This window comes from Sinocyclocheilus grahami, unplaced genomic scaffold (genome assembly GCF_001515645.1).
Source record: "Sinocyclocheilus grahami isolate Dianchi unplaced genomic scaffold, SAMN03320097.WGS_v1.1 scaffold157.1, whole genome shotgun sequence".
NCBI lineage: Eukaryota > Metazoa > Chordata > Actinopteri > Cypriniformes > Cyprinidae > Sinocyclocheilus > Sinocyclocheilus grahami.
This window is the reverse complement of record NW_015505336.1, coordinates 354,644-367,665: the sequence shown is the minus strand read 5'-3', so window position 1 is coordinate 367,665 and position 13,022 is coordinate 354,644. Positions and strand designations below refer to the sequence as shown.

General features: G+C 36.7%; 2 protein-coding genes across 2 annotated transcripts in view; one reads left to right on the top strand and one right to left on the bottom strand.

Annotated features, from left to right (window-relative positions):
- nphs2 (NPHS2 stomatin family member, podocin) overlaps positions 1 to 1,177 on the bottom strand; it is a 5,674-nt gene extending 4,497 nt beyond the window's left edge. Inside the window, exon 1 of the mRNA XM_016282234.1 lies at positions 1,111 to 1,177. The gene's annotated coding sequence lies outside the window, so the exon portion shown is untranslated. The remainder of the gene's footprint in view (positions 1 to 1,110) is intronic.
- Positions 653 to 13,022, top strand: part of LOC107592689 (tudor domain-containing protein 5-like) — a 28,931-nt gene continuing 16,561 nt past the window's right edge. The window contains exons 1-13 of the mRNA XM_016282233.1: positions 653 to 899; positions 1,123 to 1,359; positions 3,162 to 3,593; positions 3,699 to 3,850; positions 3,935 to 4,018; positions 4,104 to 4,160; positions 4,933 to 5,101; positions 5,205 to 5,380; positions 6,665 to 6,879; positions 6,990 to 7,199; positions 7,378 to 7,444; positions 11,638 to 11,835; positions 11,932 to 12,075. Of these exons, the coding sequence (XP_016137719.1) occupies positions 1,131 to 1,359; positions 3,162 to 3,593; positions 3,699 to 3,850; positions 3,935 to 4,018; positions 4,104 to 4,160; positions 4,933 to 5,101; positions 5,205 to 5,380; positions 6,665 to 6,879; positions 6,990 to 7,199; positions 7,378 to 7,444; positions 11,638 to 11,835; positions 11,932 to 12,075 (2,133 nt within the window). The 5' untranslated portion in view covers positions 653 to 899; positions 1,123 to 1,130. The remainder of the gene's footprint in view (positions 900 to 1,122; positions 1,360 to 3,161; positions 3,594 to 3,698; positions 3,851 to 3,934; positions 4,019 to 4,103; positions 4,161 to 4,932; positions 5,102 to 5,204; positions 5,381 to 6,664; positions 6,880 to 6,989; positions 7,200 to 7,377; positions 7,445 to 11,637; positions 11,836 to 11,931; positions 12,076 to 13,022) is intronic.

The following is a 13,022-nucleotide window of genomic DNA, read 5'->3' as shown; positions in this document are numbered from 1 at the left end:
AGATAGATAGACAGACAGACAGACAGACAGACACAGACAGACAGACACACATAGATAGATAGATAGACAGACAGACACAGATAGATAGACAGACAGACAGACAGACAGATAGATAGATAGACAGACAGACAGACAGATAGATAGATAGACAGACAGACACAGATAGATAGATAGACAGACAGACAGACAGACAGACAGACAGACAGATAGATATATAATTAAATTTTTTATTAAAACTATGAAAAATGAAAATAAATTAAACAATAAACAATTAAAAAACTATAAATGTATACAAAACAAGACTTTCTTAAATAAACATAAATCTGGCAAAATCAGTTTTTGTTGATGAGTCTGACAAAAAAAAATGTGTTTGTTTTTGTGTTGCACAAACCTTTATATTCAAATATAAATCACCAAATTTGATCATGTTTAGTAGGCTATAGTTTTTTCCCATAATAAACTGAACAATGCATGTAGCCTATGTAAAAAAAAATTTAACACTTACACATTTAGGCTAGGCCTTGTAGTTTTGTAGCATATATTTGTATTCGTTTTATTTCATTTATTTAAAAAAATGGGAAATTATACCTTTTTTTTTTTTTAAGCATGTGAAAAAAGTAAAAGTACACATCAGAAAACATTGTGGAAGTCATCAAGTGCAGCGTCAGCGCGAGGAGCTTGATTGAATGCTGATGAAGCACGTGTCTCAGGAAGTTTGCAGGCTCTGCCCACACACACAGACCCTAAAGAAAAACACACTTTCATCTGCACTTCTACACACACACTCCTGTTTTAAAAAAAATCAATCTCGGAGGATATTTTTGACGCTCTTTCCATCGACGTAATCGCGCACCTGTGATCTCCACGGAACGACAGAACGCGTTCCTCTTGTACATAAGGTAATCTCTCGTCCATAAAACACATTAATAATGTAAATGCAAAGATATAAACGTTTAAAGCCGGTTGTTAAGTGTGTAAGCGCCATTTTGCGTCAAACCGGTGTTGTCAATAAAACAAGTATGTTTAGGGTGTTGACTTCATGGTGGAATAACATTTACGTTTAAACTGTCATGTTTTTGTCGGCTATCAAGTAAGTAAATTGTGTCCCACTTGTGTTTTTAGCTGTCAGGATGACCCAAGATCAGCTCCTCACGGGTTTGAAGAAGGATGTCCGCTCTCTTCTGGTCTCTGCTAAGCGTGGGTTGACCCCTGAGCAGCTCAAGAAAGACTACCACACCATGCTGGGCTTCCCCATGCCCCTCAGGTTACTGGGATTCAGAAATGTTTTGGATATGGTGAAGGAAATGCCGGATGTCGTGCACTTGGAATACCACCTCGATGGCAGCATCGTTTTGAAAGGTGATATTAGTATTTTATCCCTTTTGTTTGCTGGTAAATCAATATTTATGGCCTAGAGAATGGCTTTTCTGCGTATTCCTGCTAAAAAGTTCTTGAATACACCATGAAATTGCTACTTTAGTTTTTTATGAATTGCAACATTCTATTTCTAGTCATAAGCGGTTGGTATTGGGGGAGGGGTTTTTCACTCTAGTGTGCATTTGATTGGACAAACATTTGGACACACCCACTGGTGCAAGATGAGTCATTAAAGGGGTCATAGATAAGATCCCTAAAGTTGCAAAGACTAAAGTCTCAAACCCAAAGAGATACGCAACGTGTAAAAAGACAGTATAAGTCATTATAATCAGTAATTATATCCCCACTGGATGCAACGAATGCCTCGTTTGTAATGGGTTTTATTGGTGTCGTCTCGTCGCGCCGGGACACGGCATCACAGTATGGTGAGGGGCGTAACATTTCCGACACACGCTTGAGGTATTCGGCCAATCACAACGCACTGGATAGTTGGCCAATCACAGCACACCTCGCTTTTCAGACCGATGAGGTTTGTAAAAATCGACGCGTTTCAGAAAGGCGGGGCATAGAGGAGAAACAATAATGTACAGTATGTGGAAAATAATGTGTTTTTTTTACCTTAAACCACATAAACGCATTGAATTACACCAAATACACAAAATAATGTTCTTTTTAGCAACATCATATGACCCGTTTAATATTTTTATCTGTCCACCTTTTTCTTCAATGTGGAAGTAAGCCTATGGGTGAGACTTCCGGTTCATTAGCCGCTAGAGGGAAATAACGAGAAGAATAACAACGTACAGTAAAACTGTTTGCACTACAAACCAGTGTGTTCATAATTAAGATTATACATTAAAATAATATGGTAAGACACACCAATTTTCAATATGAAGCAGCAAAACGAACTGGAAGCGGATGAGACCGGAAGGTAGACCCATAGAATTTATAAATGGCCGCGCCTATTTTTACGGCTAGAAAAAGGTGGGTAGATATTTAAAAAATGTATGTCAATATGTTAGCTTAATTTAGCCTTTATATCTGTTAAAATTAGCGGTGTAACAGTACATGTATTCATACTGAATATTTTTGGTTCAGGTAATTCGGTTTGGAAAAAATGCAGCATTGCAAAAAGTGTGTGTGTGGGACCGGGGTTCTTATAGTTAAAACTAAAACCATAAAAAAGGTGTTACTTGAAATTAAATGACGTTAACTGGTGTTAGCTAAAATATAAAATGACGTTAACTGGTGTTAGCTAAAATATAAAATGACGTTAACTGGTGTTTAACTAAAATATATATTAAAAAAAAATTTCTAGCTAGTTGCCAAGTAACATTTCTCATTTTTATTTAGTTTGAATTGATGTACTAAAATACCTCAAACTGAAATAAAATGACTAGAAACTATAAACAAATAATTAAAAAAAATGAATACAAAATATTAATAAAAACTAATAATATTTACTTCAGTGATACTAAAATATCACTGTGTGGGACAATACTGTTTATGTTGATATACTTTGATGTTGCAAACACATCTGGAAAACAACATATAGTGAGTTGGTGTGGGAAAAATCTAAGTTGTCTTAAACATCTTATGGTACATTTGTTACCAGCCCGAGCAAACTTTTCCACAAAGTTTTCTTTGGCAAGCTGTTTCAAACTCTCTAAACTAAATGTGTTTTGGCTTTATCAAAAATGATGTTACACCAGTTCGTTCTTCGATTTCGCTTGAGGTATATCAGGGCCTTTAGAGCTATTAAAAGTTTTTTTTTCTGTTTGCAGCCATTGTAGATGAGAGCACCAAAGGCATCCAAGAGCTGGTGGCTAAGCAACGTGACCCCAAAACCAAAGCCAGCATTCGGAGGGGAACACCAAGAAACTTCCACATCTCTTACCCACGGAACCAGCCCGTTATTCTCCCTCGCCGTGGCCAATCAAAACCCGCTCTGCCCGCTCAACTGCGCAGCCAACTAAAACAGTTACTATCTCATGGGCCAGTCAGATTATCAGAGCTGGAGTCCAGGTATATGAGGCAGTTCGGAAAGCCGCTCAACATCACGCAGTATGGCTTCTACTCCATTTCCGAGATGCTGGCGGCTGCCACGGATTTCGTAATCATGCAGCAGAGTCGCACAGGCTCGCAACTGCTGCTGAGGAATGCCATAATGGCACAAAATCAGATCAAACATCTAATGACAAATCTTTCTAAACCATGTATGTATATGATAATGGAATTTCTAGAGAAAGAAGTTGATATCATGCTCTTGTTTTTGGTTCAGATCGATTATTTATGTCTTTTTCATGATGATACCTCTGCAGTGGCATCTCCTTTGGTGGCAAAACAGAAGCCAGTCAGTCCTAAAGCAGCTTGGCCGCTTGAGAGGAACAAGCAAGATTCGCACTCCCCCCCTGCTGTTCCTAAACTGCAACCTGTGAAGGCAGAGCACTCTTTTGAAGAAACTATTTTTAAGGTTTGGATATTTGTATGAAATGAAGGTGATATTTCGTGTTGCGCTATATATAAATCAATACTGTTGAGGTAAATCTTCTTACAGCTTGAGGAGGAGCTCAGACAGCAGATCCTCGAGAAGGGCACCGCTGGCACTGTCAGCCACGAGCTGAAAGATAAGCTACGGAAGGTCAGACATAACAGCTTTAAAACTCAGCCTTTCTTGTCTCATCTTCTCACCTAGGCTTATTTTTGAGATATGGATCTTTTTTCAGGTTGTAGCTGAAAATGGCAATGGGATCTCCATTCACAATCTTCCCACAGAATACAAGGTATTCTCACAAATCCTGTCAAGACCATATCTGAGTTCATATCTGAAGTAGTATATAATAAAATAATATAAAAGTAAGCATATTTTGTATGTTTTTGCATCTTTTTTTTATTTCCATGGAAGCCTGTTGTCGCCATAGAATTAAAAAAATGTAAATCTCACAAATTACATTTTTCTCGCAATTTTGTGTTTATATCTTACAATTCTGACATTTTTCTCCCAATTTCTCAATTTCTTTATCGCAATCAGAGTTTGTAACTCATAGTTCTGACTTTTTTATTCTCACAATTCTGAGTTTGCGTCTTGCGATTCAGTTGTTTCCCTGCCATAGGAGAAAAAAAAAGGTAATTGTGACTTTTCTTACAATTCGAGAAAAGTCACCATTTTTCTCGCAAATGTAAGTTTATATTTCCTAATTCTGACTCTCTTTCTCCCAATTCTGATTTTATATTGAGATAAAAAGTCAGAATTGGGTGGAAAAAAACTTCAGAATTGTGAGGGGAAAAAAAACTGAATTGTGAGATTAGGCAATTACCTTTTTTATTATTACTTTTTTCTCCTGTGGCAAAAACAAGCTTCCATAGATTTTGGGTTGAAACTGTAAGGTATAATGTAGTCATATGTCGAGGTCACACAAAATAAGCCTCTATGATGGTCGGAATATTGCCTCACTCACTAAAATTATGACATCATATCCACAGCAATATTTTTTCTAGAGTTTCTAGATGGCACCAGTGTGCTTCTCTAACTTATAATCTGTTTTTTGATGTTAGCGAATGTATGGTGAGGAGTTGCCGGTGAGCCAGTATGGCTTTCTGAGCGTGACGGAAATGGTTGGGGCTTTGAGTGACACATTGTCCATCCAAAAAGGTGCTGACGAAAGTGAAAACCATTGGATGGTTGTGGAGTTCAAACCAAATGACATACAACCCACTGAACCTGGTACTTAGCTTTATGTCATATTGATTTGAAAAGACAAATGAGTGCTCCTAGCTTATTGATCATCTTTAATGAAACTTTGATTGTGATGTATTACTTTTGCAAGAATTATCCCCGGGTCACGGCACCACCTCCAGTCTGACTGAATACCAGAATCCCTCCAGCAAAGCCTATTACTTCAGCTGTGCCGAGTCTGCATGGGAGCGCGAAGAGGTGGCGCAATACACAGACACCCAAGAGTCTGAGACTGAGCTCAGAATCGCCAATAAAACCATCCATCAGGTTAAGATTCATTATTGATAATCCATTATGATTCCCTCCCATATCCATCCTAAGGAAACTTACAAAATGTACTTTAGTAAAGTTGCGTTGTATTTATTTGTATAAAAAGGCATTATTACCACTACATTATTAATACTACATATAATGGAACAACATAATATACTAAATATACTACTTAAGTTTATCTTAAGAAGTACTAAAGAATAATTTTTAGTATATTAAGATCAACTAAGTGTACTCAACTGTGCTATTTTGGGACATCATGAATATGAACTAAAATGTGCTTTTAACGGACTATCTCTGTATTTAAAAACGGTATTTAGTCACCACTTGTAGTACACTTGAGTGTACTAGTGTATGAAAGATGGGTTCAAGTGTACTACAAGTGGTAACTAAATACATTTTTTTAAATAAAGAGGTAGTATGTTAAAAGTGCATTTTAGTTCATATTCATGGTATCCCAAAATAGCACAGTTGAGTACACTTAGTTGATCTTAAGAAGTACTAAATAATCATTTTAGTATATTATTACAAATTAGTTACAAAATTATATTACAAAATTAGTGCATGAAAAAAGAGCACTTTAAGTACATTATGGAAGTGTACTTTTTTTTTTTTTTAACCTGGTAATACTAGTGTTCTAATAATTTTGGCCACCACTGTGTATATATGTTTATATTAGTGCCGTCAAACAATTAATCGCATCCAAAATAAAAGTTTTCGTTTGAATAGGCCACCACTGTATATATACGTGTGTGTGTGTGTGTGTGTGTGTGTATATTAGTGCTGTCAAACGATTAATCGCTATTAATCACATCCAAAATAAAAGTTTTCGTTTGAATAGGCCACCACTGTATATATACGTGTGTGTGTGTGTATATTAGTGCTGTCAAACTATTAATCGCTATTAATCACATCCAAAATAAAAGTTTTTGTTTGAATATGTTTGTTCGTTCTGTGTATATTTAATATGTATATATAAATACACACACATACAGCATATATTTTGAAAATATTTACATGTATTTACATGTCTACATTTATATTCATAATTTATATTATAAATAAATAGATTTAATATAGAAAAATAAAATTTTTCTGAAATATATACTGTGTGTGTGTGTGTATTTATACATAATAAATATACACAGTACATACATATATTATGTAAACAAAAACTTATTTTGCATGCAATTAATCGTTTGACAGCACTAATATATATGTATGTATATATAAACGCATAATAATTCTAAACATCATAAGAGTATAATGTGTTTGTTGTAGATGGCGGATCTTTTCCCAGAGCTGGTAGTGAGTCGAGTTTCAGCGGTTCCTCCAGATGCAGTGTGCTGCCAGAAGCTGAAGCCCCCGGCTCGCAGGAGGGAGAGAGAGCTGGTGCCTGTCCTGGTGGAGCAGACGGAATCTCCCAGCCACTTCTACATCCGCTTCAGCCAGAACAAGGAGGCCAGAGCCCTAGAGAACATGATGATTGAAATGAGGTATCTCACTTATCTCGTTGTATGTTGAATTGTCACTGATTAATTTCATAATTATTTGGGCTGGGATTGAGTAGTATGTCATTCTGAACATGCCTAATACTTGTTTCCAGGAGCTGTTACTCCTACCCAGATGTGACGGAGAGATACCGGCTGCCTGATGCGTATGTGCGGCCGGGTCAGGTCTGCTGTGTGGCCCCCAGAGACATGTGGTTCTACCGGGTAGTGATCCACGAGCTGTTCAGTGATACTGAAGTAAAGGTCTACTATGTTGACTTCGGAGACATCACAAAAGTGGAACGAAACAGCCTCCGGTTTCTCAAGTAAGTTCATAAATTGTTATAAAACAATGAAAGTGTTGTTTAAACCTAAATGATTACCTGAGGTTTTGGTTTTGTTTTACAATTATTAGTATTACACCATAAATTAAAGATGTTGCATTTATTTAGGACATATATGTTTGTATCTCTGCTGCTTTGTATACTCTCAAAATCTTTCCAGAGCTTGTTATGCTGATCTTCCAGCTCAGGCTGTCCCTGCAATGTTAACTGGAGTTCGGCCCATCACGGTAAGCAGTGTTGTTATTGTTAACTAAAACTAGGGGTGCTCCGATTGATCGGCTACCGATCTCAAGCTGATGACGCATCTGCCGTCAGAGGTTTGGCAATGATATGCAGCGGCACCATCTCAGTCTCTGTCTGGCGTGGGTAAAATAATTATTATGCTGAAGGTGAGGTGCAATTCACATTTCTTCATTACATAACTTAAAGTAATTTGAAAACCTTTTGTGGGACATAATTTCACAAACAGCGTGAGTGAATCACCGCGCGCTCTCTCTTTCCATCTCAAAATGTGCAAACGGCTTCAAATCACATCACGTCTGCACTATAAGCGAGCTGCACGCTGCACAGTTGACACCGGAGTTGTCACTTGCACAATCGAGGCAGTGTCGCATCATCACTAAAGTTTATAAATTGCATTTCTTTTTAATTCTTGCCAGTGTTTAAACCATTCAGCGCGCTCACGCTCATGGAGACCGTGCGCTCATGCACACTCACAGCGCACACACAATGCCAGGTTTACATTACTCTGTTTGCAGTGTGTATGTGGTGTGTATTTTTTCCGTGCTCATGTTAACAGATTAATAAAGCGTTCACACTGCACACGGTTGCGGTCCAGCAGTGCGTTCCAGGAGTGGTGCGTCTGCAGCAGTGCAGAGATCGTTTCCGCACCGAGTCTATTTTTGCTGCGCCTCGAGCGCTGAATTAAAGTAACAGCGCATTGTTTGCGGTAAATATGAAAATGAATATGTAGTACTTACACCATAAATGCAAATAATAATTAAGTCTACTGTGTTTCATAGTCAACATAGGCTATGGCTTTTTGCTAGGTTAAAAGGAAAATAGCACTTTTAGATAAACAAGGCAATAATAGATGGCCCTCGTGGAGGTAGGAAAACAAAGTTGTTTATGAATCACAGGATTGCTTGTAATAAAGATTTCAATGCAAAAGGAAAGGCAGTAGAGCTGACTGTTTCTGTCAGTGGTAAGTTTTAATTTAGAATGTTTGTGATAATGTAAGAAAAGTAGTTTCTTTTTTGTGCTGTGCGTAAGCTATTGTGCAACAATTGCACGAGTGTAAAAACAAAAATGCACCTCATGATCGAACATTTAGGTGAGATAAATATATATTTTTGAAAAACGTCTAAAAAGTGCCCCCTTCCACCCCTCAAATTAAAAAAATCCCCTCTAATAAGAGTCACAAGAGGGAAATTCCCCCAATTTTCAAAAATGAAATTCAGGCCCTGAATAAATGTCTAAAACTCCTGATTGGAGTATTATTATAAATAATTCTACATGATAAAAATAAGGCTTTAAAATGATTGGTATCGGCAGATACTGCTTTCTGTGATCAGTGATCGGCCTCAAAAATCCTGATCGGAGCACCCCTAACTAAAATGATTGAAAACCATTTAATAGTGACGTAGTGACGTGACATGTGGCCAAGTATGGTGACCCATACTTGGAATTTGTGCTCTGCATTTAACCCATCCAAAGTGCGCACACACACACAGCAGTGAACACACACACACACCGTGAACACACACCCGGAGCAGTGGGCAGCCATTTATGCTGCGGCGCCCGGGGAGCAGTTGGGGGTTCAGTGCCTTGCTCAAGGGCACCTCAGTCGTGGTATTGAAGGTGGAAGAGAGTGCTGTACATTCACTCCCCCCACCTACAATCCCTGCCGGTACGAGACAGATACTGCTTTCTGTGATCAGTGATCGGCCTCAAAAATCCTGATCGGAGCACCCCTAACTAAAATGATTGAAAACCATTTGTTAAATTTAAAAAAATTATAATAAAATGAGAGGGAAAAACTTGGATGAAAATTAAAAATGTTGCCTTGGAAATAGGGAGACAACGATTATAGATTTTGTTTGTACAATTATTGTCTGAGGAATAATCCCGGTTTTACGATTGTGACGATTATTACACATTTATTAATTTCCCAACATTACTAATGTATAAAATCACATGAAGGTTACAAGTCCAACTCTCTAACCATTAGGCCACGACTTGCCTCCTTAAAAAATTTGTTAAATTTAAAAAAATTATAATAAAATGAGAGGAAAAACTTGGATGAAAATTAAAAATGTTGCCTTGGAAATAGGGAGACAACGATTATAGATTTTGTTTGTACAATTATTGTCTGAGGAATAATCCCGGTTTTACGATTGTGACGATTATTACACATTTATTAATTTCCCAACATTACTAATGTATAAAATCACATGAACACTCTTTAGATATTAAAGTGTTATTTATTGCTGGCTTTTGAAACAGAAATAACACCGTAACCAACAATACAGCACAAAATAATAATAAACAAAAGACAAACAAAAGTCCATCTCTCCCATTGGAATTAAAAAAAGCTGACCTCTGCTCTGTAAACATCCATGACAGTATTTCCCTTTTGAAAATAACTAATGGAAATAGATCACAAAAGTATTTAATGTTTTCAGTTTGTACATTCTTTACATTTCTTTTGGACCTGGGTCTCTCTCTCTCTCTAATAATTAATTCAAGTAGCTAAATGTTATAATTAATTCAAGTAAATGTGATCTTACCGCACTTTCATCCCTTTCTGATCTGAAGCGGGCAGAATGCTGAGCTAACGAGCTGTAGCTTCGCATCAGGTGGTTCTTGCCTTCACGTCGTGCATTAAACTTTAGCAGCAGTTTTTTACAGCAATATTTAAATGACACTCTGGTCATTCTTGGTGTACCCAAAATGGTCCCACACTATCGACAGGCATTTCTCTGGTGGAAATAAAGCTTCGCTGTTTGGTCCCTCTGTCACAGTTCATCTAATGCATGTAGTAGCCTCCGTGCCTCTGATAAGCACCTCATTTTAAGCTGGTGCACCACTAGTGTAACTTCTTTTCGTTTTGCGCAAGCTGCAACAGTTCCGTTCCGTGTAACAGAAACACTTAGTTTCCCTACTTGGAAATTAACTGCAATAAATCTATTAAAGATAAAACTGAAATAAAGATGTGTGTGTGTGTGTATATATATATAATATGTCTTCTATATAGATTTATTTAAAAGCAATAAAATTGGAATGATCAATTATTTATATTAAGATGTACAATTTTTTTTCATGGTATTTAAAAAAAAAAAAATTTTTTTTAAATTTTAATTGAAAATTGTGTTGATTGCAATGAAACACCTTTATTAATAGTAAGAGTAAATTGTCACAATATTTTCAGTTTGGGTGAACTATTACTTAAAAATATTCTATCAAGGGTGGGTAATATAAGAGAAAAATCACAAACATCACAACAGTCTTAATTTTAATGTATTATGATTTATATTTGATACAATTTTTTCATGGATTTTTACTTGGTCCTTATTTATTTTCATTCAAAATTGATTGCAATGACACAAATGTAATAAAATATTATTTTTTATTTATTCATTCATTTTTTTTTTAATCTAAATGATCTATTCTGTCTGTTCTACATAATTTTTTTCAATGCAAGCAATAAGGCTTTAAGGCTTCTTATATCAAAGCAATGAAGACTTGCAGTTCAGTTTTTTTTTTTAATTTTAATTGAAAATTGTGTTGATTGCAATGAAACACCTTTATTAATAGTAAGAGTAAATTGTCACAATATTTTCAGTTTGGGTGAACTATTACTTAAAAATATTCTATCAAGGGTGGGTAATATAAGAGAAAAATCACAAACATCACAACAGTCTTAATTTTAATGTATTATGATTTATATTTGATACAATTTTTTCATGGATTTTTACTTGGTCCTTATTTATTTTCATTCAAAATTGATTGCAATGACACAAATGTAATAAAATATTATTTTTTATTTATTCATTCATTTTTTTTTTAATCTAAATGATCTATTCTGTCTGTTCTACATAATTTTTTTCAATGCAAGCAATAAGGCTTTAAGGCTTCTTATATCAAAGCAATGAAGACTTGCAGTTCAGTAAGCGAATCAGATATTGATTTAGTAAACTCTGAATGAATTGATTCTGAGCAAGTGATTCATTAGGCTGATTCAAACCGTTAACCCCTAAATCTCTGTCATTTATTCACAAATTCGACTACACTTTTTGTTGTATGCTTGTTTTACCTGCAGCAGATGGAGAACCAGCTTTTGGTTGTTTATTGCTCATTTTGTCGCACTAGTTATTTTCTTTTTCTTCACATTTTCCTTCTGTCTTTTTTTTCCCCTCAGAGCATTTGGACTCAGAGTGCGATCAGCGCTTTCCAGCGGATGTGCTGTGAGCGCACTTTGGTGGCCGCCATCCACAGCTACCAGGAGGACTTCCTGTTGCTCTTCCTGTGCGACACAAACACGGAGGAGGATGTTTACATTCACCTCGCCCTACAGAAAGAGGGCCACGCCCTTCCCTCCGTTACCGCTTTTGGATTGGTCTGGGTTCAAATCTTCATTTAAACCCACTTGCGTAAAACCCAAGAAGAATCTGTTCTTCAGTATTTGCTGGTTTCTTCTCATTTGTCTTTTTAGGTGTCAGGGAAGTTCAACCCAGTGACGTCTTATTTTGGAGATGATCAGCTTGAGGAAGTAAAGGAGTGTCTCTCACCATCCACGTCTTTTCCAGAAACCCAGATCTGCTTTCAGGGAAATGGCTCTCTGAGCTCCTCTCAAACGGTAACTTTAATATACACATCCAGCATCACGATACAGCACTGATGGGCCATAAGCCAGTGAAGCTCTGTCAGTTAGCTCTGTGAAATTTCAGTGCTGCTCGATTGGGCCGATGAACGGCAGGTCTGTCTGCTGAGGCTGTAAATAGAGGAATGACAGTGAGCAGCACTGGATCTTGTGGGTGTTTGGGAGTTCAGGTTTTTAAAGGGATAGTTCACCCAAAAATTTAAATTTCCCCATGATTTACTCACCCTCAAGCCATCCTAGGTGTATACGACTTTCTTCTTTCAGACGAATACAATTGGAGTTTATGTACAAAAATGTCCTTCTAAATGTCTTCTAAGCTTTATTTTGGCAGTGAATGAGGGTCAAGATTTTGAAGCCCAATAAATCAGAATCAGAATGAGCTTTATTGCCAGGTATGTTTACACATACGAGGAATTTGTTTTCGTGACAGAAGCTTCCACAGTGCAACAGAATGACAGTGACAGAACAAAAAAACACATAATAAAAAATAGAACGTAAATAAGGAATAAAAATATATAAATCGACAATTGTATGTGCAGGTATATTACAATAGACAGTTTTGTATGTACAGGTACTGTATATTATGTGCAAATTTTAGGTGTAGACCGAGTATGAGTGTTAGATATGAGTGTATAAATAGTGTGTGTTCCACAGTTATTAAGTATTCATGAGATGGATTGCCTGAGGGAAGAAACTGTTCCTGTGTCTGGTCGTTCTGGTGCTTGTCCATCCATCATAAAAAGTGCTCCACACGGCTCTGGGGGGGTTAATAAAGGCCTTCTGAAGCGAATCGATGTTTTGTAAGAAAAATATCCATATTTTATAAACCGTAATCTCTAACTTCATTTTTTTATATAAATCTGATTGTGGCAATCACAGCACACCTCGCTTTTTCAGACCGATGAGCTTTGTAAAAATCGGCG